General features: G+C 50.9%; 1 protein-coding gene across 1 annotated transcript in view; it reads right to left on the reverse strand.

Moving 5' to 3' along the window:
- Positions 1–24,800, reverse strand: part of fto (FTO alpha-ketoglutarate dependent dioxygenase) — a 79,969-nt gene extending 55,169 nt beyond the window's left edge. Inside the window, exons 1-8 of the mRNA XM_047042328.1 lie at positions 24,693–24,800; positions 20,301–20,378; positions 20,074–20,137; positions 19,065–19,979; positions 16,967–17,092; positions 14,709–14,788; positions 14,326–14,469; positions 9,128–9,247 (exon numbers count right to left, since the gene is read on the reverse strand). Coding sequence (XP_046898284.1) covers positions 9,128–9,247; positions 14,326–14,469; positions 14,709–14,788; positions 16,967–17,092; positions 19,065–19,979; positions 20,074–20,137; positions 20,301–20,378; positions 24,693–24,800 — 1,635 coding nt within the window. The remainder of the gene's footprint in view (positions 1–9,127; positions 9,248–14,325; positions 14,470–14,708; positions 14,789–16,966; positions 17,093–19,064; positions 19,980–20,073; positions 20,138–20,300; positions 20,379–24,692) is intronic.
- Between the last annotated feature and the right edge of the window lie 2,807 nt (positions 24,801–27,607).

A 27,607-nucleotide genomic window follows, 5' to 3' on the forward strand; every position in this document is an offset into this window, starting at 1 on the left:
CAACACCCCCACCGGCCTAAACAAAATGCATCACTGTCTGCCACCACAAAGCCCTAAGAAAGTGCAGGGACTAATTTAGAACAATGGAGATGGACCTGGACAGAGATGTTGGAACCAAGTGTGACACTTACTCACAAGTGCCTTCTGCTAAACCCCCCTCCCTTCTTTCTCTCCCTCATGTTCCCTGTCTCCCTTTCTCAGCATGTGAAAGCTGATTCTAGATGGTTCCAGATAGCCGATTTGGACCAGAACTTGTCTCCTGCCAACAAAAGCTTTTGGTTGACTGGGTTGAAGCCAGTCGGTCTTCCCCCAAAGTGACGACGTCCAACAAATTAAACTCCAATACTGCAGCTAACGCTAAAGCCAATAAAATGAATTTCCATCTCTGTCCTTGCCAGTACTGTAGACTTTTCCCGAACAGAAATCAAGTCGGTGGGGGATAAAAATGTACAGTTAATAATGTTTTGATTGACTTGAAATGGGCTACTGTGGCGGCGGTTCAGGTGTGCAGGTTGGGGCTAGCGGACAGGCCCCACAGTGCTGCTGGGTGCAGACACACACAGGCTGTGTGGGAAGGAGCTGTCAGTGGAGGTTCACATCTTCATCCTGCATCTGGACACAAAGAGCCTGTGACAGGTCTGTCAGACACAGAACATAGACTAGGAGGAGAGAGAGTCAGTGTGTGTGTGTGTGTGTGTGTGCTTGGTAATTGTCAGGGGTGCAGTGCTATAGTGACGCACCATAGCTTACACACACACAAACACACACACACGTGTGGGTTTAGGCCCTGGCAGAAATAGCACCGGGCCTTTATATGGGTTGCTGTTGGTGATGGGTTTACTGTATATCTCATATAGAATGTGTAGCAGTTACAGAGTGAAGAACAGCTCCTTAACTATCGTGCAAGAAGAAAAGACTACAGTACACTACCGGGTTTCAATAACATGCTAAAATGTTTGTCACATTTTCATCCTCGTCAGAAGACCCCCGTAATGTGTGGTGTGTGAGAGAGAGAGAGGAGGATGAGAGAGACGGAGAGAGAGAGAGAGAGAGCGAGATGGGAGAGAGAGAGAGAGAAGAGAGGGAGAGAGGAGAGAGAGAGAGAGAGAGAAGAGAGGAGAGAGAGAGGAGAGAGGAGGAGAGAGGAGGAGAGAGAGAGAAAAAAAAAAGAGAGAAGAGAGTAGAATCAGAGAGAGACTGAAGTGTGTGTAACGCGTTAATGCGTGTGTGTGTGTGCCACCCAAGAGGCTGATGATGGTGGCTAAAGGGTGTTTATGAACCTGTTAGCCAGGAGAAGATGCAGCCCTGCAGCTCTCACCCAAATAAAAGATCCATTTATTACCTCCAACATGACCCTCTCATTACGCACAAATAGGAATTAATGAGAGCTATATCTGGATCTCCCCATGGAGGGAGGCGGGGCCCACTAAAGGACTAACGTTAATTACACTGTCCTACATCTCACCCACTTAACACCACACCATCCAGGAGGGGGCTATCCGGAGGGGGGGAGGGCGGGGAGTTCCTGCAGTGATAGCCCCCCTGAGTGTTTTAGCAAGGTGGTACGATCCATGAGAGAAATTGGTTGTGAGGGTTTCGAAGGAAAATGCAGTCTATTAATATTCACGTCATTCGTGGAGTATCATTGTGTACTTTCTTATTTGCAAACTACAAAAGAATTGTCCTAAGAGTAAGTTGTGGAGCACCAGCAACAAAGACCGCACTGGGTTTTGATGTCAGCCAGTGTGCCGTCCTCAAACGTGTTGCTGTGAAAGAGCAACACAAACAACGTCCAAGTTTTACCAGGTCCAGGAACTACCCCAAGCCCCTTCTCTGCTGCTGTATTCACCATCTAGAATCACCGTCTCCCCCCTACATTGCAGAGTGCAGTTGAAATCCCTCCATAATAGCAGTACCTCCTTGCCTTCCACCCTTCCTCCCCCTGCACCCCCCTCACCTAAAGCCTTCCCAAATTATCGGTAGCATCTTCTCCATCATTCCCCTCTTTCTTTGAGACTCTTCGAGCGAATCGAGACAATTTTACGCCGTCCTCCATCACAAGCCCCCCCCCCAACCTCATTGTTTTTAGAGCGGCTTAGCCCCTTTTAATAGTCTGAATATGATGGCTGCACTGATGAATTTGGAGAATTAAAGGGTGTGTTTGTGTGTGTGTGTGGGGGGGGGGGGGGGGGGGGAGTTCACTGACTGGAGCTGTTGTTCTTTGATGGTAAGAGAAAAACAACAACACGATGTCTTGTCTCATCTCTATTCCATGGTGTGATGTGCATGGGTTAGGCCAGGAATGCACAATTACACCGACATCAAAGTCTGGCAATAATTACATGTCAACTGTTTGCTCGTGTTAATGTGTACTGTCAGCCGTGAGAAGGTGGGCTTTGGTGGGAGCTGGAGCTGGAGATTTTTCTCATCTTCTATCGTCTCTGACTGTCTCTCTATTGTTACCCTCTGTCTCCATCCTTCGTTCTATAGCCATTCTGCTCTCAAACCTCGACTGCTTTCTCGGAAACATCTCATTTTCAATCTTCATCTCCTTCCCCGAATACCCCCGCCCACTCAGAACACTCACTTACCCAGTCAACACCCCCCCACCGCTGTCTGTCTCTCCCTCTCTCTCCATCCTTCCATCCCTCGCTATCTCCGGCTGTGTAACTGAAGTGGAGGCAGACAGAGCGAGGCGAGGCGAGGCCCTGCAGTCAGCCCTCCCGTCCACACTGAACACGATTAGCCCGAGCAGTGATTCATCTACGCTGGCCTATAATTCCTCTTTACTTCTTTAATGGATGTTATCTCCCTCCACGGCAAACTTATCTTGCTGATCGGGCCAGAGGAGGAAAAATGTGGGGATGAATAAATAACAGAAAGAAAAATCGGGTGAGCGGAGAGGGCGGCTAAGAGGATCAGACAGATTCATCTCAGCAAAGCGCTCTTGCTTGTTTTCTAACTAAAATGATAGGGGGCACTTCCACCCCGCAATGCAGTGAAGTTGTCAATGACGGCACTCACGGACACCCAACAAATATTCAAAACTGGAAAATGAAACAATGCAAATCAGCAAAAACTTATCTTTTTTTTTCTTCCCATCTCTCACACAATAAAGCAAATGATGTATGTTCTGTAAATAATAAAATGTCACGGGATGTAGACAAAACACCCCATTTGCCCAACACGATACAGAGACAGGCGGTGTCGTGTCTGAGGAGTTTGCTCTAGGAAGTGTGGAGATGATCAGAGCAGGAACTGTGACTCATAACTTTGGTAAACCTGAACTCAGTCAGCCCAGAGCATTTTGGCTCTGCTCACCATTCACTGTGTGAACTCCGATGACATGAACCGCCACGCCTCTGTTTTACCACGATAATAACATAGATCCTGTTTATCGAGAAATCATTAGAGATACTCACACAGAAAATGTATGAGCAATAATTATGATGTATGAGACAGAAATAAAAGGATATGGCTGAGGAGTGCCCGTGTGCTGTTTATAAAGACACAAAGTAATACAATATGGCTTGACAGGCTGAGCTAGTGCCCTTAGCCATTAATAAAATGTGCAGTTGTGTTTCATATTGAATGTGTGTGAGTTTATTTGTGTGTGTGTGTGGAAGTGTGTCCATCAATATCTCTATGTATGTGTCTGTGCACGTCTCAGCCTGTGTGCGCAGGTGTGTGCACATGCGCGTGCACATGCCTTTTAGAGTGTTAGTGTCTGCAGAATTTGGCTGGGAAAGGGTTAAAAAAGACCCTTGGTCTGTCTGTCTAACATCCATCCATCCATCATCTGTATCCATCTATCCACCTATCTATCTTTCTAACTATCTTTCTATCCGCTTGCACCACAAGCTCTCCTCCCAGCGATGCGGAGGCTGAATCTGTCACCCAGCCTATCGCCACAGGGAGTCCATTCAGCACCTTCCATCCTCGGGATACCAAGCCCCGGGCCGCCCTGGCTGCAGGTAACACCGATGCTGCCTCCCAGCCATATCTGCCGTGAAATGCTCTAAAGGGGTTTAAGTATTTACCCAGAACACTATCAGGTGCGGGCGAGAAATTCAGCTTACCCCGTTGAAGAAGTACTTCAAAGAGAATCGCAAATGCCTTCGCCCGCGACTTAGGCTACGTTTTCTCTCGCTCTCGCTCTCTCTCTCTCCCCTTCCTCTTCCTCTTTCTCTCCTCATTTTGTATTTGCACCAGCGTGCCGCTCGGCGATGTAAAATGTATTATCAGCCGTATATTTCCTCTTTAAATGAATAATAACAATAATCTCAGAGTAATTTCTTTTTTATGTGGCGCCGTCTAAATGGGGCCGAAGCCTGTGTGCTGGTAGAGAGCTGGAGGTAAACAGTGCCGTGTTATAATGAACACGTGGATTAAGACACTCTATTCTATGTTTGGTGATAAGGAGAACCAGGTCTTACTAGGCAGGTAGCTGACTGTCAGTGAAGGATAAACTACTGGGCGGTTCTCTCCCATTCATACACACATGCACGTACACACACACACACACACAAACACTAACGATATAAGTCACACGCATACAAAACAGCCAACACAATTTTTAAATGCCAACAACTTCACCCAGAATTGTATCATGCAGTGCACATTGTCACAAAACTAAACTAGCATAAACACACAGAAATGTTGCACAGATAATGAACGGTTTTATAATAAGCTATAAAAGCGCTCTTTAAACTATTTACTGAATAGTTCACACTTAACAATTAATCTGGCCAGCATGTGTGCACATAAAATTGTTATAAAACGCAAGTACTGTAGAAGACAAGCAAAGGAACTGAAACACAGCGCTAAAACATCTGCAGAATAATTCTGCTGAAGCCTCAAGCCCTCTGAAGACATCCAGCTCTCCCCTCCTTCACCCGAGCAGTGCAAAAGAAGCACAGCGAATGGAAAAGAATTCCCTCTGAAAAATTATTTACGGTGAAACGCACAACAGAACCATAACATTTATAATGTTTTACAAACCCATCAAATAAGTGGATAGGGATTAATTGCCCCGGCCGACCTTAAAATAATTATATGAACAGTGCAACTCTAAACTCCAATGAAATTGATACACTTTAATAATTAGATTCTTGGCTCTGACCCGCTGAAGTCAATAAAGGTTATTAAGGCCAATTGCTGTCTAAAGGCATTACAGGCGGAGTAAACTGGCGGTCGGAGGCCCCCTCCACTCCAGCGCCAATATGATAATCCATTCTCTGTCTTGGGGTTTCTCCCCTTGTGCCTGTGTCTGCACTCTGCCATACAAAACCAGATTGGATTCGCTTAACCTTTCCTGGGCTTTGATCAAATGAGCTCACACTGCAATAACATTTACATTGACCCCCGCCCCCCTCTCTCTCACTCTCTCTCTCTCTCTCTGTGTCTCTCTCTCTCTCTGTCTCTCTCTCTCTCTCTACCTCTACCCCAGCAGCCCCATCCTTCTCTCCTACCATCCTGCTAGGTCAATAACCTAATCAGCTATCGATGGCAAGCGGGCTAGACTGCGTGTGATTGCACTGCGCTCCCCCTCAGCTCTTCTGATTGGTCCGAAGGACCACCATTAAAGAGAGGGAAGAAGGAAGAAATGGTCACCGTGCGCATCCCCACACACACACACACACACACACACACACACACACGCGTGGGTCTTCCAACACACACATGTCTTGGTTGCTACTTTCAGACTGTGTGAGTGTGTCTGGGAATATAAGTGACTGTGATTGTGTGTAGGTTTGTGCGTGTGTGTGTGTGTGTGTATAAAAATAAAACAAGTGGATGACAGCGTGTTAGTGTGTTTTCCTGTTTGTGTGTGACCAAGCCCAGGAAGAGAGAGTCAGGATGGGTGGAGAGAGCACTGGGAGACAGAGCCCTGCTCCTACTTCCTGTTTAGTACATCTTCAAGTATACAAATATATTCAAGTGTGTGGATTATATTTATTGTGAGGGTAGATTAATTTTCTTGATACGTACTGAACAGATTTGCATCTACAAGACTCGTTCCCCTGTCAGACGAGGAAGAGCGAGCGAGAGAAAGACAGAGGGAGGGGAAAAAAGAGAGCAAGAGAGAGAGAGAGAGAACAGTGAAATCTCTTCACATCCCAGCGCTTTTGAAGTTGTTAGATGAGCAGTCACAGAAGTCGGGAAAAAGACAAATTAGGGTAAAAAAGCCGTAGTGTGCGAGCAGAGCTGGTAAATCAATTAAAGTCACACAGAGTGCATATATTAGCATCAGCTGCACACACAAGACGAAGATGGGATGTGCTCTCTCTCTCCTCTGTCGCTTTCCCCCCACAGCAAATCAAAGAAAGAAAAAAGAAAAAAAAGTGAAAAAGTGAAAAAGAATGCCACACTGTTATTTAAAATATTCTGCATAAAGGCTGACTGTCTCTTTTGTTAGCCAGGAGGAAGCTATTCATTGTTGCTGGTTTAAGGAAATGTCACTATTGTATGATATCTCTGATAGGGTGTCCTCAAGGGATGTATGCCCTGGTCTAGGCCAGTCCAAACGGGTTTCAGCAGCCCCGCTCTGTATCACTGGGGAACGTCGCCTTTACACCCCTGTCCTTTAACCACAGACGGCCACCCTGTACCCTGTACCCCCCCCCCCCACAGCCTCGGAGAGATAGAGAACCCAGAAGCCCCCCCCCCCCCCGCTCACTCCTTCACTCCTTAAATCTGATAACCACTCCAATTCCTTAAGGTAGTGCAAATATGCATGAAACAAATAAACACTCGCTCTCACACACACACACACACTCTCATCTAAATACACTTTATACAGTGGCCCTCTGCCGCTCGGTGCCTTTGTTTCTATTAGGAAACGCTTCAATTCCTGAGGTAACAGTTTGGAGAGAAAGGCGAGAGAGGAGCGCTGGACGTGGTTTTTTTTATTTTATCAGAATGTCATTCAAATGGAAGGGTGAGCATTAGCATGACAACAGGCTGGAGGGGCAGGAGGGGGCCCCAGGGGAAGGGGCCCCGGCATCCAGAAACAGCAGCCGCCACACTATAAGAATATACCGAGTATACACACACACACACACACACAGACGGACACACACACCAAAACATACACACACCTACATTATTGCAAAAGTAAAACATTTTACATTGGAGTTCTCTCCGTTGGATATCCAAAATAGATATTTGATTTATAGATACATTAAATTCATATTGTATTAAAAAAAAAATATACACAATATAAAAAAGAGCTTAGGTTAAAACAACTGTGCTACATGAGTAGTGTAGTAGTAGTAGTAGTAGTAGTAGTAGTGACTTAGTGAGTAATAGGTTCAATATTTTACAGAAAAGGTATGTGGACATGGTCAAATGTGAACAATATGAGTGAACAAAAACATGGTCAAAAAAATAAAACATTTATAAATAAATCTCTACTGTAGCAAAGTCAATACATGACGGATTTGTTCTAATGAAAACTGCCTCTTTAGTCACAGAGTGGAATTGGAGTCAAATCTATCTAGGAGTATTGCTTATGAAGCCAATATTGAAACCTGCATTTATATTGACCAGTATTGCTTTTTATTTATGTGATCTCATTTTCACAAATGATCATTGCCTTATTTCTAGGGGTCAGATAGAAGCCCTTCCTAGAATCAATTTTTGTATTCATATATTTCAATTAGAATTTAGCCTAGTATTTGTGCCAGTCGAACAATGTTCCTATGGAGGGAAACGCCTATAGTGTATACAGGCTTAAAAGTGGAATATAATGGAAGAGCTGGTAGAGATGAAAGCACAAATGTTCATTTTCCACCTACTGTGAAGATGACTAGTAAAATAAAAAAAATATATGAATTAACATTATTGATTAAAATATCACATACATTCAAGGAATTGTTGTTGCACTATGTGTCCTTTCCAAAATATGCATATATTCATTGTGCACAAATGCAAATACCCACACACTCCCCCCCCCCCCCCCCCCCCCCCACACACACACACACACACACACACACACACACAAACCCGCCAACAGCGCTGAGTGGGGTCTGGTTGCCCATCAGAGAGCAAGCCTTCACATCTCACTCGTGCTCCTCTCTAAATACAGGCCCAAATCACACCCTTCATCTGGACCCAGAGGTGGAGCTCCAGATGAGCTGAACCCGCCCGCCTGCCCCCACCCACCCTTCCTCCCAGGCCCCATCTCCTGGCTCTGGAGCGGGGAGACAGAGAGCCTGGCTGCCTGGCTAAGACACGGCACCAGTGTGCTCCAGCTCCTCTCTCTCTCTCCCTCTCTCTCTTTATCCCTGCCTGAGCATTAGATGTGATTACTGCTCAGCGCTAGCCAGTGACAGAGACAGAGAGTACGGAGAGAGAGAGAGAAAGAGAGAGAGAGAGAGAGAGAGGGAGAGAGAGAGAGGATGAAGAGAGGGAGTGAGAGTGAGCTGAGCTTTGGAGCTGGGTGCTACAGTGGTACAAGAGTGCCCCCTGCTGGCAAGCTTTCTAGAGTTTCCCCTAAACATTCCCTGTCACGACAGAAGGTCGCGGACAGTAGACAACACATGTGCGCGCCCACGCAAACACACAGGAACAGAAGGCAGTGGAGACAATGGGGACTTTACTGTGAGCCCTCTAATCTGGAAGGCTGCAATAACGAAGTGAATTGCTCCAAGCCATGGCAAGGAGTAGACTCAAGCCAATTTCTCTGCACTCCCCACCCTCATACACACACACTCACACACACACTTCCCTGATAAACAGATGAGTCAGACCAGAGTGAAATAGATGACACATGCTTCTGAATATGATACGGCCTATACAGTATTTCACAACCTCATTCCAGTAAACTGACAATAAAGTTGCTTCTGCAGATGTGTTGAGTAGCTTGTGCAATAAGCTCAGGCACAGGCATGTTTAAAGTGACCTAAATCTAGGAAGAGTGAACTTATTGTGTGTGTGTACAGTACTGTATGTGTGCGTAAGAAGTGTCTGTGTGTGTGTGTGGGTGGGTGGGTGTGGTTTGAACTGTGCTTGCGTGCATGCATGTACTGTATGTCTGTGCATAAACAGTGTGTACACTGTGTGTGTGTGTGGTAGCAGACAGTTGTGTCTGTATCAAGGCCCTGAGTGGTGTGTCTAGACTCACCATGAGCTCCATGTGTCTCCAGTCTGTCTCCAGTCTCTCCATGGGGCCGCTCCACCAGCTGCAGAAACGGGTGTAGCGCTGGCCCTGGAACCAGTACTGCCTCAGCCACTCAAACTCCACCTTGGCAGGCACACACAGACATACAAATCAAACGATTCGAACATTTGTGGTAAGTGACAGATCGTATAGATGTAGTAAGGCTGAATAATGTACCCCATAAAGATGAACTTTCTGTGGATTTTTTTCTTTTTGAATTATCTGTATAGCATGACTTATGTTAAAGAGTATTGTAAATTCAAGACTCAAGTGACAAATGACCGTCGCTCCTGTCTGTTCTTGGTGCCTTATTTTACTTCACTTTAAAGTATGTTTTACTTGCTTTTTTATTGAACTCTCCCACAATGTCAGTTAATACACTGAGGTCTAGCTGTCAAGCAGAAACTCAAGGCCTCCATGATGTGTGAGACAAGAGAGAGGGATTGAATAATAGGTTCAAGTTTTGCCAAATTAGCACAATGTAAGGAGAGAGAGGGAATGAAGGGGCGGGGGAGAGGGAGAGGAAGATGTCCCAGAGTGCATTGCCAGAAACGTGAATATGCAGATGGCCATTCCTCGGAGAACAGGTAAACACACTCCGCTTGGCCCCTCGACCCCCACCGTCTACACACACACACACCCACAAGCACTCACCGTCTACACAGACAAACACACGGAAACAAACAGGCACACACCTCACCCCCACATGGCTCCACCCTCTCCCTCCCTCCCCTCCCCCCCCCCCTCCCCGCCTCTCCATCCCTCCCTCCCTCCATCTGGGGAATGGCAGTTTACGCGGCTGAGCCCCTCACCTCTCCTCCAGCGAGGCTGCTGTGGCTTCCTGCTCTTTTGAAATGCTGGTTTAATCCTCACGAGACTGCTTCATCAAGCCAGGTGTATGTACGCATGCATGTATGTCTGAATGTTGGAGTGTGTGTATTTCTCTGCATGTTACTAAGTAGCGTGTGTGTGTGTGTGTGTGTTAGCCCATCAATGTGCTATTGTGTGTGTGTGTGTGCATGTGTGCATGTCAAAGATTGCCACAAATGTCGATGATGCAAAAGAAAGCCCCTCTGACTTGCCCTCCCCCCAAACACCCAACAGCTCCCCCTCCTCCCCCTGTCCCCCCCCAGCCCCCCCCGGCCCCCCCAGCCCCCCGCTCTCCCTCTAACAATACCTGCCCCGCTCCTTTGACATAGACAACTGCATCACACGCAGCACTCCAGTACAAAAGAGCCTGCATATCAAACGCCTGTGAAAAGAGACGAGAGCTCGTTGTTCCTTTCCTCCGACTGCTCCGTTTATTGTTTCTTTTCACGGGGCATTATGTCGTGTACGGTGGCGTCTTACACCGACGACATCACACCTAAAACAAAAAACCCAGAGACACCAGATCCATCCATTACGGTCTCGCTGGTTCTCTGCCTTCCAGTTGCTATGGAGAGAGGCCGTACAGAGCGGTGGAGGACGGAGCCTTCTTTGGGGAAGCAGAGGCTCCCCTGATCTCTGCAGTGTTCCATGCAGGGGCCGGCCCTTGTTAAGGGGGACGACACAGGCCCCGGGGCCCCTGTTCAGCATCCTCACAACCACTCCATACAACAGCACCTTCAAAGAAATGTCAGGCTCTCTGTCTGCTTCACCCTCTCTTCGATCACGACAGCTTTAACACAGTACAAAGCCAGATAGGGACACATACTGGATGTCCTTTTCTCTCCCCCCTTTGCTCTCTCTCTTTCACTCTCTTTCTCTCGCTGTTATTGTCCGTCTGTCCTTTACCAAGGGGAGACTGCCCGTGGCTCTGCTTTGAGCCAACATGGCAGCAGCTTCCTGCTGTGCGGGCCGCCGGGAGCCACAAAGCAGGCGACTGGGGAGCGTGGCATTTAGAGGCCCCAGAGCAGGCCCACTGCCACTTACTGAGAGCTGACTAAAGGCCGCTTATCCAGGTAAAGAGGAGGAGAGAGAGAAAAGGGAAACACAGAGATAGAGAGAGAGAGAGAGAGAGAGAGAGAGAGAGAGAGAGAGAGAGAGAGAGAGGGGAGGGAGGGAGAGAGGAAGGGAGGGAGGGGGCTGATGAAGAGAGGGAATGAGAGTGAGGGTGGGGAGTGAGCCACCGAACACAAGAAAAACTGAGAATGAAAGCGAGAGAGAGAGAGAGAGAGAGAGAGAGAGAGAGAGAGAGAGAGAGAGAGAGAGAGATTGGTGGGTTCTGGGTGAGCTCCCCAGAGGCGCCCACCTGTCATCTCCCCAGGTGACGGATGTGCTAACTGCACATTAGCCTCCGCTCACCGGCCGCCTGCCCGCCGCCCACCACCCCGACCCCGGATTCAACACCAACCAGCTCATTTTTCCCATTTAATGAGGTGCGATTTTTTCTCAACACCTCCCGGTAGTCCCTGAGCAGGTCCCGATCAATTTGGGCCGTGGCCCCCGAGGTGGGAGGGCTGATGGTGGGGAGGATGTGTGTGTGTGAGTGTGTCAGGGTGGGTCGATAGCAGCCTGACTCTCCCTGCACTGCCATCAACCAGGAATTCTGGCCCTGGCCCCGCACTGGAGAGGACCTATGCACCCTGGAGAGGACCTGTGCACCCTGGAGAGGACCTGTGCACCCTGGAGAGGACCTGTGCACCCTGGAGAGGACCTGTGCACCCTGGAGAGGACCTGTGCACCCTGGAGAGGACCTGTGCTCCCTGGAGAGGACCTGTGCTCCCTGGAGAGGACCTGTGCTCCCTGGAGAGGACCTGTGCACCCTGGCAAAAGCTTCCAGGGGGCGGGCTGGTGGACACATCTACTGTATGCTAAAGTATATAAACACACATGTACACTCTCTGTCTCACACACAGGTGCTGTGTACACATATGGTGCCATGTAAACAAATCCTCAAACACACACTCCAAAAAAACAAAAACATTTGTCCAGTCCTTTTATTTCCTGTTCTACCAGTCACATAACCCTTCCCACAGATTCATTTCTCGACTATCCCAAACAAAACTAGAAACTCTTCCCAAACACTCCGCGCTCTCTCTGCATGTCTGTCTTTGATGCCGTTGCTGTGAGCAGTGTGGGAGTATGTTCAGAAGCGAACCCCTTCTTCTCTCTTGCATCTCTATCTCTCCATTTCTCTCTCTCTCTCTCTCTCTCTCTCTCTTATTCTCTCTCTCTCTCTCGTTCTGTCATTGAGGATAGACTAGCCTGGAAAGCAGGACATTGCAAGGTCACAATCGCCTGATTTCACTGAGTTGAGTTTCCTCCTGGTGAAACATGTGGGACCTAAGTCTGTCCCTCCCTCCAATATTTACTGTTGGGGGGGGCGGGGGGCAGGCCTTGTTTGTGAGGGGGGGTCCCCCAGGGCACACTGTCACACCCCCACCTGGGCTGTGACACAGTGGCTTGAAATGAGACAAGACGTTAGCATTAGCATTTCAAAGCCGACGACACCAGGGCCGCGTGGCGACGCTAGCCCCACCGCCCCCCTTGCTGTAGAGTACTGACAGCAGGAGGGATTAAAGAAGAGGGACCAGGCCCTAGCATCCTGAGGTGGGATTGTTTTTGCCTACTTGTGTCTCTGCCTTTGTGTTTCTCTCTCACTTTCTCTCTCTCCGTCTCGCTCTCCCTACCCGTCTCCCCTGTTCTTTCCAATCACCCCGTTTCAACCCCCCCCCCCCCCTCCTTGAACACAGGTACTCAGATGGCAGACGTTCAGCTTCATCATCATCAGACTCCCAAAACGCCCTCCCACTGCCCCCAATCCCCTCCCTTCCCCCACCCTCTCCCCTGAACAACTGTCAAACCAACTCTCTCTCTCTGCACGCCAGCCCCTGCATCAGCCCATGCACATGCCTGTTTAGCACCTTTTAAGGACACGCCCGGAAGGTGCTGGTGGGGTCAGGCCACCGGCGCGCCTCTCGCTTGTTCGCTCCTCAGTCGTCCATGTCAAACACGACCCGCCGCGAGCGTGCACCCCCACCAACAGCTAACTGGGCCTCCATCGTAAATAACTCCGCCAACAATACATCATTTAAGTGGGTGTTCTGCCCTTGTGGGCAACTCACAACAAATGGCTCAATCGATCATCGCAGAGCCAGGTAGAGAGGGGCCAGAGCCCCTGAGAACGTACCCCCCTCTCTCTCACACACACGCACAGAACATACCCCCACACACATCATAAACACATATGCTCACCCCCTTAACACACTCCTTTTCATAAATAGCGTCCTGTTTCCCTGACTGTACGGCGTGGGCGCCTGGCGGGGGGCGAGGCAGGGCTAATCCTGTGGTGAGCAGGTGTTGCTCCGTACCGGGAGGCACCTGGGGGAGGCCGAGGCGCCTCGCGCGCCGCGCCCGACGCCGCCTCCATTGTTTGGCGGTGTGAATAATTAATGTTCTGTACAACCTTTAAACAACCTCACCCAGGCTCATCTGTCATGGCCGCCCGCCGCGACAGGGGTGGGTGCCGTGGTTACCTGGAGGAGGCCGGGGTCAGGAGCACCCCGGACCGCCTGGATGGAGGGGAGGGGGGTGGCGGGGGGAAACGCTATTTTGGCGGTTAGCCTCTGGCACGCTAGAGCAGGTTGGGGCAGGCTACCACTGTGTACGGACCCAACTCTACGCCCCTCCCCCCCCCCTCCATCCCTCCCTCCCTCAAGCCAGATCCGCTGCTCGCCGCGTGTGAACAAGACCGCCGGCCCCCCCACCCACAGACGGCATATGGAGGAGCGATTGACTCCCGATCCATCATAGGCTGGAAGACTAATGAGAATAACCTGGATTTCACTTACCAAACATTTCCCCCACCAGAAACAAACGCGTAAGCTATAGGCTCCACCTGCGTGGGGGGCAGCCTCCCATTCTGATCGTCCGCCTTTCAGAGGGCTCCCAGACAGACCAAGGCTCTCAGCCAAGGCTTCTACAACGAGCTACACACATGGAGCTACAGCTAAAGCTGAGGACGTTAGAGATGAATGGGGCGATATTCTAATAGTTAACAGTGTCGCAGTCCCCGCTGACTGTCGTTCCAGACCTAGTCCCCTCCTCCATACTGCTGTAGCATGGCTGTGCGTGGGGTGTGGCGTTTTGGTGTGAGGGGTGGGATGTGTGGTGTGCGTGTGCGGCGTGCAGTCTTGTGTGTGTGTGTGTGTGTGTGTGTGTGTGTGGGGCGGCCTCACCTCGTTGTGGATCTCCTCACAGTGCTGGAAGGTGGAGGGCAGCAGGGACAGCAGGCTGTGGGAGCTGCCGGCCGCCTCCACACGCAGGTTTGACAGGGCCTCACGACACCGCGCCTCGATGTAGGCCAGGGTGCCTGTGGAGCACTGGGGGGAGGGGGCGAGAGACACAGAGAGAGAGAGAGAGAGAGAGAGAGAGAGAGAGAGAGAGAGAGAGAGAGAGAGAGAGACAGAGACAGGAGAGAGACAGAGACAGAGACAGAGACAGAGACAGAGACAGAGACAGAGACAGAGACAGAGACAGAGACAGAGAGACATCAGGCGCTGCCCTGCTGGAGTGGTGGATATCAAGGTGGGGTGAGGTTGGCGGGGGGGGTGGTGCTCACCTCCGCCACCCGGTGGGTGGAGCTGAAGCGAGGCATGTCTCCGGTCAGGACGCAGTGCTGGTGGCTCCTGTTCAGGTCGTCTGGAGGGAGGAAACGTGAGGAACATCTCAGGGTCACATGGAACTCACGGAGCGCACGACTATACACTGCAGTCCCACCCACTACAACCCTGACTGAGTCGTCCTGGTGAAAACTGAGCCAGTGAACTGTGTGCTGTGATCCTCCCTTCTCTTGATGGCCGAGTCGTGGTCTGTGGACTACATGAACAGCCTGTCTTCATTGTTATAATGCCCTGGAAGCATTTGGTGGAGTGTGCCGTTCTGTCATCAGCAAACCCTCCCAAATCACATGCGATCTGTCAAGATGGAGCAGGGGCGTCGCAGCAATAAACATTTGTCCAATATTAAAGGGATTGTTGAGAATTACCCAAACTGCTGTTCCCAGCCTAGTGGCCCATGTGTTGGTCTGTTTGCGTGGCTGGATGTCGCAGCGCTCGTCTGATACTCGTCATTAATTTCGGTGCGACGAGGGGCTGTCGTTGAACCCAGGACATGGCTATATCCACACGTGCCTGGAGCACAGGAGACAGGCCCTAATGCATGTGATTCCTAAGAAGACATTAATATGTGTTTTTTTTTGTTTTTGTGGTGGGCGGGGGGGGGGGACAAGGGGGAGGGTAAGGGGGTTTAGGATGACGAACAAAACATGTTGTCCGTGTTTTGCTGTCTCCTTCCTTGATGAGACTGTGAGGGATTAGCTCTTGTGGCAGAATTACTCCCGTCTTTAAGACAGTTTAGATCCAATAATAAATGATCTCCATCAATCTGCACCTCCTGCTCCGGGCGGATCGCTGGGACTCAAACTCAATTCCTGTCATAAATATTTCTCTTTCTTTCACCCCCTCGTCTGGTGCCACTTGTCCTTTTCCCCCAGTGGGAAGTGGGCCTTTTAAATATATTGGGTCAACTCTTTCTCCTGCTCCCCTGTGCATTCAGAGCCGGAAATCAGATTACCAAACACACCCGGTGTCAGGACTTTCATTGTTCTGTTTTTAACCACAGAAATTCCATTTGGTGGAAATAAGGTTGATTTGATTTGCTCCCAGCCGAGCGGACATTAGCGGTTCAAAGGGCGAGGCTGTGACAAATAGTGGTCAAAAAAAAGAGAGAAGAACGGAACAAGAAGACAACGGTGCCTGGTGCCTGGAGCCGGAGCACGGCTGGACTCTCCAAGACACACCGGGCTTCTTAAGGCTGGTTGGGTTTGGAGGAATGTGCTCCAGATGATGGACAGTGTGTGTTGTGGGTGTCTTTGTCCATGTGCATGTTTGTATGTGTGTGTGTGTGTGTGTGTGTGTGTGGGTGAGTGTGTTCTAGGGGCAGAGAGAAGTTGGGATGTCAGGGGTACAATCACCAACAGGAGCATTCATCCCTAATTCAGGTCTCATTCCAGGCAGCCCGTACCTGGGCTAAAGGGACATTCTGGGGCTGTAAATATCACCCAGACAGGCAGAGCACCCTTCTCTGGGTCCGGCAATAGGCAACCACAGCAGTTTGACAACGCAAGTGAAACATCACGGATTGCATAACCATGAACATGCTTTAAGCGGGTGTCAGATGAGCTTGTGTTCATATGTGTGTGTCTGTGTGTGTGCATGTGTTACAAATACCAATGTCATACTATGTCTTTTTTTTCGACACCACACACTAAACACAAAGGGAGAAGAGGGGTCTGCTGGAGCCATCAGCTGTGGGGCGTGATTTACACCCTCACGGCCCACTGCCTGTCCTCTCCACTGAGACCGCACCAGCCCCGGGTCACAAGACTTCAGAACACAACATTTGGTTTTCTTAACCTCTCTAATGCACACAATTTCATGGAACCTTAAGGCTCCATGAGCCAAAGAAGCCCAGCTGTGGAGTAGCTAGCCTGACATCAAGCAGGAGATGTGAGATCAGAGGAACTGGCGAGAGGGAGAGAGAGCGATAGAGAGACAGAGAGAGAGCTAGAGAGAGACAGAGAGAGAGAGAAAGTCTGTAGCGCATCCTGCTTCCACGGGTCATTTGGGACAGAGCAAAGCAAACACTAAAAACACAGTCATAAAGAGTTGCTACCTCCGGACACAGCAGACATCATGTCAATGTCTGTCTGTGTGTGTGTGTGTCTGTGTGTGTGTGTGTGTGTCTGTGTGTGTGTGTGTGTCTGTGTGTGTGTGTGTGTGTGTGCGTGTGTGTGTGCCTGAACGTGTCCTGGGGTACCTCTCAAGTAGTAGCAGTCTCCAGACTGCAGGGGTAGGGTCAGGCCGGGCGTGTGGATGTCCCAGGCCACCTTCAGACCAATCCTCCAGCAGCCCTTCTCCCCACTGCCCTCCTCCGGGCTCACACCTGTCAATCACACACAGCCACGCCTCCTTGGGTCACCTTGCCGTCGGCATCACTGAACATCGCATTTTACACTGGCATATGAGTTGTGACAAGCTGTTATACGAGAGAGCACAAACTGGTACTGGCATGTGTTTGTTCGTTGTTCGTACAAGGAGGGTTCTTATATTAAAAGCTTTTGATGTTCGGTGATGAGTGTGAGACAGTGTCATTTGGGTCTTTTGACCCGGTTGTCATCCAGTCTTTTTCAGCCTCCCCCATACTCCCTAGCTTGACCCAGCCTCAACCCAGCCTCCCCCATCCTCCCCAGACTCTGCATCCGCTACCAGCCTTTAGCCTCCAGCTGACTACCCCAGCCCCTATCTGAAGGCACTATGAGCCAAATGCTGGCCAACACCCTTCATCTCAATCAATACTAACGTCTTCCCGGCCTTCTCCTCCCCCCACGTCTGCCTTTCTCTTTGCTCAGCACAGATAAATAGTAACTTCATTTCCCGCCAGTGCTTTGTGAGCGAGCCTCTAATGACACCTCCCCCCCGAGGCCCCCGCAGAAAGGAGGAGGGCTTTCGGCCGGGCGGCAGATGCCCCTCCTCCACGACAGAATCTTCCGGAAAGCACGCCGGCTGACTCTGTAATAGAGACCGTGGCGAAAGGATACCGGTTTGGCTGGGCTTTTCAGACATGAGAGGGGCCGTTGAGGGAAGGCAGGCGGCGATGCTAACGCGCTCGCACGGTCATCGTTCGACGACGACACGTCTGAAACAGGTTGAGGTCGACGGCTCAATCGCTGCGTTCGAAAAGAGTCTGCCTGAACACAGAACCATCGAGAAATACCCCCCCCCCCGCCCTCCCTCGTAAAAGAACATTCCACACCGCAACACTTCCACTTGCTCGGTTCTGGGAGTCCTCACAACGATTGGGTCGGAGTGAAGGCAGCGTTTGCAGCCTAGCGCTGAGGGGTTCACTGCTGTGAAAGTCCGGATTGAGGGGTTCTCCCTCTGAAGTCTGTGGCGATGGGGTCAGCTGGGCCTACAAAGACGCAGCTGCAGGGTTCCCCCCCCCCCCCCCCCGAACCGCCGAGCCTAGGCGTTTGAAGCCGTCGTTCCTGGGGGTCAAGGTTCAAGCGGGTCGGAACAAATCATCTCAGCAGACCCCTTGAAGCAGGTGGTTCTGTTTAGTACCTAACCCTTCTGAGAACGACCACGTCGGCTGCAGAAATATGAGCGTTCTCTGTGCTGGGATGATGAGATGATGGGAAAACTGCGAAGACCAGGGGTGTTTTATCCAATGAATAAAAATACATCAAATTGTGTTTTTGTTTTTTTTAACTGCTCTTGCAATTTGTACACAATCATTAGCAATGACTGTTCTTGACTTGACAACCATAAACGATGCGGCACGGCCCTTGAGGAACAGACAAAACACCAATGATGTGTATTATCTAGGCGCAGTACTGTCTAGGAGCAGTTCTCCAACTAGGCCTTCATTTCTCCATATCAGATAATTACACATTGATCATTTCTAGGGGGCGGAGGAGTTAGATGAGAGGTGTGATAAGGTCTGTTTATTGAAGTGAGTGCGTGTACGTGTGTGTGTATGTGTGTGTGTGTGTGTGTGTGCTAGTCCCTGTGTCTCGGTGATCTGCCTCATAGCGCTGGTGATAAGCGAGGCCCCATCAGAAACAGAGCCTGCGATGACATTTGATAAAGCTTCGACACTATCGGGCAGGCAGATCTCGCGGCTGGCCAACCGGAGGCCTCGCCTGAGATGCCAGCTTCCCCCACAGCTCCCCTGATCCACCACAGAGACACCCAGATAAACGTGGGACCACATTACAATGACAGAGATCACTGATACGCACACTTTTCTGGGAACATGAGACAGAATATATAGGTTGTGGGGATGGGGCGTCGTTTTGAGAACATGCCCGCATTTACAAAACCCCCTTTTGATGCCGTGAGCTTTGAGCCCTCACCTTTGTTGTCGTGGCAGCTGTAGCTGTACACAGCCACGGGAGACCTGGTGACCAGGTTCTCGTCGTGGTGCCACCCCACCGCCATCTTGCCCATCCCATAGTAAGGCTCTTCCTTCAGCTGGCTTATGGCAGACGGGTCCATGTAGTTGAGCAAGGTGACATTGAAGTGGGCGGGGCCGGGGCATGGTGCTTGGGGGGGGCCAGAACAACCCTGGCCACTCTGCTCCTCCTCCTCCTCATCTTGGATGTGGTAGCTAGAGAGACTGTGCTTCAGTTCTGCCACAGGTTTCTCCTGGCATCCGAGCGTCGCCCCCTCGGCCTCCGTGCCCTTGCCTGACGCAGGGTTTGAACCTGTGCATTTTCCTTCACTGCGTGGATTTAGCTCCGGTACCCCAAGCTTGCTCTGCCTGGCCTCCGGCTCTCCTTCATCGCTGTGTTTGTCCTCCGTTTCCCAGTCCGCCCTCTGCTTGGACTCGGAGCAGCCCTCATCGCTGTGCCGAGACTCAATATCCCACTCCTCGCTGTGTTTGGACTCTGTGTCTCCCTCTTCGCTCTGCTTGGACTCCGAGTCGCCCCCTTCAGTGTTTTTGGACTCGTCGCTCTGTCGGGAGCCCTTGTCGTCGTCCTCGCTCAGCTTGGCTTCCGTGTCCGCTTCCTTCCTGTACTGCGTAAAGGCGTCGCCCTCCTTCCTCTCCCCCACGTCGGACGAGAAGAAGTGGTTGAGCTCCCAGAGGGCCTTGCAGGCGGCCCTCAGGTCGGCGTCGCAGCACGACTGACCGTCGACCCCTACCGTCGCAGCGACCCCCGCCGCCGCCGCCGCCTCCCTCCTGATCCTCGCTGTGCCAGGGGATGGCGAAGAGACGGGTGTCCAGGTAGCGGTAGGTGGTGCCCGGCTGGCCCAGCAGGGCCCGGGACACGGCAGTCAGGACGTCGCGGTCCCGGACCCGGACCAGGTCTCTGAGGAGGCAGCCCCTCCGCCTCAGGGTGAGGAGGGCGCTCTGGACCCGACCGTGGAGCTCTGTGGGCAGGGAGCAGGACCGCCGCACCACCAGGCCCGAGTAGCTGGACTCCCACTGGGGGAACACACCACAACACAGCGGTCACATTGCTGTCCCCCACATGGACCTAAGGCGGCAGTTTATCCGTGGGACCTTTTAGGACCTCCAGTATCTGGAGCAGACAGGAGGAAACTCGACTGGGTCTGAAATAGGTCGAGACTGCGTCTGAGGGACTCACCAGCTGCTGGAAGCCCTGGTCTCCTGGCCCCAGGAAAGGAATCTTCTGGTCTCCCAACTCCTGGATCAGCCTGCGCCTCTGGGAGAGACAAGACAGCAGAGCACACAGGTGAGCCCAGGAAAAACAACACAACACGCCACACGGCTAGAGTGAGCAACACAGGGGCATTTGTATGTTCTTCCGACTTTTTGTGAGAAGTGTTCATGATGAATGAGAAGGGTATTTGGGGGAGTCGAAGAAAGGACGTATAAAACCCAGGCACAGGGAGAGATTTCCCATTCGATATAACCTTCACAGTCTCCCAATGACTCCCATAGTCCTTCACTGTCGTCTCGCATTTTTATGATTTTTGGAGGCTACAGCGGGGTTCCTCACAACCTTATAAAAGATGCCCCGCACCGTACATGCATCCCCCCCCGCCCCAATAAGAACCCCAACCTGGTGGACAGATCAAAGCACCTTTCATTGGGCCGCATTCCATTCCGACCTGTAAATCCAACGGCAACCAGCGTAAAACCTGTGATACCCAAATAAATTTCACACAAGTGTCTCCCCTCCCTCCTTCCCTCCCTCTTTCTTTCCATGGTCTCCCTCCCTCTCTCTACCAACGTACCCTTATCCCAGAGCTCCCTGCACCTCTATTTCAGGTGCACGCGGTTCCACACTTCACAGAGAGGGGGCATGGGAAGTTGGGGAGGGTGGGGGGGGGTTCCTGCTGTTAAGACACCGGCTCGAAAGCCAGTCCCTGGTCCCCAGGAGGGGGCGCAGGGTATGTGATGTTTTAAGGTGAGCAAGAGCCCTCGTATATATTTTCCCAGACATTTACTACACATGTGTGGCATTTCCACCGCCCTAATAACGCCAGGGAGGGAGGGAGGGAGGGAGGGAGGGAGGGAGGGAGGGAGGGAGGGAGGGAGGGAGGGAGGGAGGGAGGGAGGGAGGGAGGGAGGGAGGGAGGGAGGGAGGGAGGGAGGGAGGGAGGGAGGGAGGGAGGGACAAATATGTTCTGACTTATAGAGTGAAATAAAACAACATTAACATTAAAGTAAACATTTGGTAAAAAAAATAAATGTTTAAAGGCTGCGGCCCCATTTTAAAGAAAGGTATATCAAAAAGACGACTAACAGGAGAACTCCACAGAGGAGAGGTGCATTGTGGGGAGTAGCAGGGAAGCAGGCTTGTGATGTGAGCAGCCGCAGGGTTTCCCCTCAGGGAGATGCAGCTTCACCTGGGGCTCCAACAACACAACACCTGCTGCAACTTTCTTTACAGGCTGCGCCGAGTGGACGGCCCCTCCTAACTTATTCTATTTAGAGTGGAACAAACCAAAAGCAAGAAAAAGCAGGCCCCAGACAGTTGGAATCTACAAAACAAAACAACATGCACTATTCATGGCCAGCCTCTGTTCAAAGAGCCCAGAGGAAGAACGAAGGAAAACTGACAACCTGACACACATTCACTGGTGTCAAAATCCAGCTCATGGCAGAGCCTCAGCCTGGGGTGGTGTGTGTGTGTGTCTGTATGTGTGTGTGTGTGTGTGTGTGTGGGTGTGTATGTATGTATGTATAGGACCTGCTGTGTGTTTGCATGTATGTGTAATGTGTGCGTAGTCGATACTGTTCACGTAAGCACAAGTGTGTGTATTTGAATGTGTGCGCAGGACTGGTTGATAGGCCATTGCCAACTTGACCAAAGCTCACAAGCTCCCGGTGTGTGATGTGCACACCAAAACACACACACACACAAACACACACACACACACGCAGCTGGGCCGGATGGTGCGTTGCCTTTGCTACGATCGCACACCAGCGGGTTGTCACGCACATGTCAAATACATCAAGCCACTCACAAATTCCACCTCCCAAAAAAAAGAAAATGGGGGAGGACAAGCTTGGCCCTATGAAGCAGATGGGCTTGTACTCCATCAGAGCCCAGAGAAGGATATGGAAAGGGAATAGACAGAGATAAGAGAGAGAGAAAGAGACCGGGACAATTCAGATACTGTAGATGAAGAGATAGAGAAAAAGAGAGACACACCATGTCGACAAATGGGATAAAACACAGACAAAAAGAGAGAGACAAAGAGAAAGGGGGGGAGAAGAAAACAACAAGGCGGAAAAAAACGGAGCCTGCGTTTCCTCTCAGACCAGAGCAAACGGGATTACCCATCCCATAATGACACGGATACCGCGGCGAAACCGTGCCAGTCGTCTGCGCTGAGTGATATATCTGATGTTGTTTTTAATCTCCCTCTCTTGATAGAATTATTCCCTCGGCCAGACTGTTTATCATCCAAAACATATGAGGGAGAACAGGACTCTATTGGAGCAATGCTCTGTTCTCTGGGCATATGACGGAAATCAAACAGGAGGAGGGTGATTCTCTCTCTCTCTGTCTCTCTCTCTCTCTCTGTGACACTTTAATGACCACCTTCAAAGCGCTGTGTGGAGAGCAGATTAATGTCCAGAGCTTAGACATCACAATGGCTCCAAATAACTTCCAGTGTGTCTGGGCCTTCTACATTAGAATACCAGCTGGGTAGCGGAGCAAAAGCATCTCCTCTGAGGGACAGCAGTATCAGCTCCATATATATGTTGATGTTTATGAAATGACTGGTTAGCTCTGTGCTTTGGAGTTGGATTCAATGGTGGTCCTTGTCCTCCATGCACGAGAGGGCACTCTGATTGATCTAACCTTTCATGAACACCGATATTGCGCACGTATCTTGGCCTTAGCCCTGAACACAGGGCCTATCCATCCTCAAGGCCCAGGTCAAAGCAAGCTTCATCCCACTCCTAGTTTTTCCAGCCTCATCCTCCAACCCCAGCCCCAGGCATGACGCATTGAGAAGCAGCTGCCTAATAGAGCTCCTTGTTTAGAAAGCAAACTATTGGTGCTTGTGTGACACCGATTCAAGAACTGGGCCCCTCCTGCAAAAGGGACGGTGAATCAAATATTTTGACAGGTCGTCTGTAAAACATCGGCCTCAAACAGGGCGACGAGACATGACATCAAACACGCTTCCGTCCACTTTAGTTTGGCACGCCGTCGCGGAATGTAGGGAGCTGGAGCGGGGCGGCCCTGGTGAGGGAGGGTGGCAGGAGAGGCATGGGGAGTCCACCTTGGGGTGTGGAGGGGGATCCGACAGGCGGGCCTCACACCTGGGTAAACAGGCTGGCTGGGAGGGGCAGCCCTGAACCCCCCCCCCCCCACCAGTCATTTACAGGGTGTAGCTCATGCACGGGGCATGTCTCTGACTGCCTCGAACCACAGTGAGATAACACAGCAGGTAGGTGCCAGCACACACACACACACAGACTGACCTGCCCTCCTCATGTCAAACCACCGTCAGCCTCTCATTTGATCGCACACACATTTGGTTGTTTTAACTTTTGAGCCCTGAGGGGCTTAAATACAGAGCTATCTTTGGGAGAGGAGCAAAACTTTAACCAGCTTTCGCTGGGGCTTCGCTACATTAGCCATCCGTTTGCGCCTATTTGCAGCACAATCCACTTGAGGAATAAAGCCATGCGTCACTAAGAGGTGTAAAGGTTAGGCACATAATAGGGAAAAGGTAGTTATAGGTGACTGAACACATTCAATGGATAACTGATTGAAGACCCTCCGGATGCTCCACAGAACAAGGACAGCAGTAATGAACACACACACACACGGACACACACACACCCTACTGCATATTCATTAGTGTGAGAATTGCCCTGTACACTCTGGTCAGCTAGCCTAAATGTTATTGTGTCATGGTGGTGACAGTAGAATCATTTGTCAATATTGACCGAACTGAAAAGGAAGAGGTCTAGGTACAAACACACACACACACACACACACACACACACACACACACACACACACACACACACACACGCTCGCCACGTCGAGGATGAGAAATGGCCAGGAGGCCGACGCTCTCTCACTAATTGTTGTTTGGGGCTGAAGGGGACATTGTTCATTTCACTTAACAGCAGGTCAGGGGAAGCAGGATTCATCAATACAGGGGTGTGTCCATCCATCTGAACACGGGGCCAGTCGTGTCAGGGCCCAGCAACCTGGCAGGCCCTCCACGCCCTGTTTGGGATACTCATCTAATCACATTACCAGCACTGCAGGGTCATCACACACACTCATTCATTAGCCTCTCTCATCACACAAACACACTCACACAAACACACACTACACGAAGATACACACACACACACTCCTCATTCAGTGTGTGTGCTCATTCCGTACATATACACCCCCCCCCCTCTCCCAACACACACAATGAGATTCTACAGACAATTCCTATAACAATCAGATGAATAGAAACTCGATTCACCACAGCACTCAGGAACGCCGTAAACGGAGAAAAGTCGATAAAATAAAATGCCATCGAACGATCTCCCGTGAGCTCGTCTTTTTCTGTCCCGCCGGCGGGCCCGCAACGTCCAGCATGCCGCCTGTCACGGCCCTGCGCAGGTGGAGCACGGTCAGCCAGGGCCACATGCACCCAAATCTCCAGATCAATCATCCCAAAGTAGTTACAAATGCACCGAGGGGAAGCTCCTACACTGACAGGTTGGCACATACAAGGCCTGTCCGTTTAAGTGCTCTTCAATGTGTCTGCGGTGTTGACATCTATTTCACACTCATCCACACCTAAATGCACCAACAAAAAATGTTTTCATGACCTTTAGGGGGTGTCAAGTCTGGAGAGGAAGGAGAGAAAGAGGGGGGGGGGGGAGAAGGAGAGACGGGTTTAAGATGCCCATGCATGCCTTACATAAGCAGAAATGCTGTAGTGTTAGCCTTCTTTGCCTTTAATTGTGATTCTGCGGCCAGAGCCAAACATTTCCATTAGGGTTATGTCGATACAGAAGGCTTTTTAGTTTTCACCTTCAAATTACAACATGGTTTCATGAGGTCAGCTTTTTTCCAGGCGGAATGGAGCGTTTTAACACTGACACAGTCCCTTGGTATTCCGACATGGACTGGTTTGTTACAGAAGGGGGGGAGGGAGGTAGGTGTGTGTGTATGTGTGTGTGGGGGGGGGGGATGTATGCAGGGAGTGAGGGAGAAGGGTAGCGTTGATTGAAAGACTGTGATTAGCGGCTCTCTGCGGGGGTGCACTGCCCCCCCCCCCCTCCCCCCCCGAGTTGGACTAACAGTGTTGTCGCGTCCGGAGGTGCAGTCAAGGAGAAGTCAGTGCTTACGAAAGCTCAGTCTCTCTCTCTCTCTCCCTCTCCATCCCCCTCCCTCCCTCTCTCTCCCAGCAGCCAGCCACACTCCTCTGCCTTTCCACAAAATCAATATGGCCGTGCAAAGTGCAGGGATGGCCCGGGGGAGGGCTGGCTGCGGGGCTGAGGGGGCTGAGAGGAGGAAGTGAAGCGTCCTCCAGGCCTGTCCCACGGGCAGTGTCAAGGACAGACCCAGGGCTGGGGGGGCTGGGGGGCCAGGGGGCTGGGGGGCCAGGGGGCTGGGGGGCCTTGCTGCCGCCTACCCCAGGATCTCATCAGGGCGGAGGGGATCGATAAGCAGGCAGAGCATTCAATTACCTGTCACGCTCCTCGGGGCCTGGGCCGGACGCGCCACGGGCAATGCCACCTCTCCTCACCTGGACATTTTATTCCTGAAAGCGAGGGGATTGGAAATCTCTGACAATAAACGATTCAATAACACTTAGGAGGCTTTTTTGTGGAGACCGACCACAGTCGTCACACATGTTTTCTCAACACCACGCATGGCAATGGCCCTCAAGCACATCGGCAGTCTAGCCACTGGCTATGTCTTGTACACAGTCTGGACATGGTAGTACTAAAATGCTTTTCACCAATCATCGGTATAGCGAGTATAATCCCCACGCGTCACTACAGAAAGTACAGTTTAGCATCTACTGTACTCCTGCCTTTAGTCATTGTCAGTCGTTCTCATTTCACTACAGCGGGGTGCGCAAACAACAAGCTCCCGGATGACGTCTTTACGGAGTGTGACGGATTTCCATCCGTCTGTCCGTGTGCGTGTGAGGTGTGAGTGACGGGTAACGGCGGCGGTGGCTGGTGTTTCTAATCCGGTACCACTGTACGACAGGGTAAAGAGCCGGCTAGGCACAGCACTGAGCAGAGTGATCAAGGAGCTCAGCTGACAGCTGAAACCATCCAATCAGGCTGCTGTCCCGCCTGGGCGCGTCCTTCAGGATCCATGCGTACAGGACGTTATCTCCCCGCCGTCGCTTCCTCGCGGATAAAGACGATTAAGCACCCCGACGGGGGGGGGGGGGGGGGGTGACTTCCCTGACACGATGACAATCGCAATGCTGTAGATAACATGCATTCAAACTTACCATATCATTCATTTGCATATTGAAAACATCAAGGTGTTGGTTGCTTATGTTCGTATAGGCCTCAGTTATTGGACAATTGCATGACGTAAGTTCCCTAAGTCAATTGTAAAAACAAGCCTCTGCAACATTGAGAGATCCTTGAATTGCCTGTATTTAGCTATAGTGAATGATCAGATTGCTACTGAATGATGTTTAGATCTCAGAGGAGACTGTTTACATAGCAGCTGAATGTCTTCCTGGAATTCTGAAGCCAGATAAGTTGTATATAATGGCATTAGTCAAATCCCCTCATATGGCAGAAGGCATTTTGACTTGCTTCAGATACTAACCCCATTCTTTATTTATTTATCCTTCACTCATTGTGAACAAAGGCAAATATTCTACCAGGAGCTGAATGGCCTAATCCTCTTCAAGCTCTTCCCAGTAGCCTGAACAGTGACAGATTAATATCCGGGAGGTTTACAAACCTACCAATTTGAAAATGTAATTGCTGGTGGCATGCTGGGTTGCATGCATTTAAGTGGCAGGTTAATATGAAGCCAGTGGATATGGCGGTGGGAGTCGATGAGGTCCGGGCTGGGCTGGGCCAGGCTGGGCTGGGCTGTGCTGGGCCAGGCTGGGCTGTGCTGGGCCAGGCTGTGCTGGGCCAGGCTGGGCTGGGCTGTGCTGGCCCATGCTCGCTCACCATGACTGGGAAAGAGGATTCTTTCACGTACGGGGGAGGGGGGCTGAATGTGTTCTATCCCCTACCCGAGCCAGACGCCATGGTTACTGTTCACTTTTTAGCTAATTATTACAGCCAATCAGAGGGGTTAACGGGGCGGAGCCTCAACGGGTCATGTTCTGGGGCATTTAGCAGTTGGCAGGAACGGAGGTGAATGCATTACACACTGGCCTCGGCCAATGAAAATAAAACACTCTTGACATCTGAAGTGTACTTAACACAGAGGGGAGCGAGGGATCAGGAGAGGGA

This window comes from Hypomesus transpacificus, chromosome 19, assembly GCF_021917145.1.
Source record: "Hypomesus transpacificus isolate Combined female chromosome 19, fHypTra1, whole genome shotgun sequence".
NCBI lineage: Eukaryota > Metazoa > Chordata > Actinopteri > Osmeriformes > Osmeridae > Hypomesus > Hypomesus transpacificus.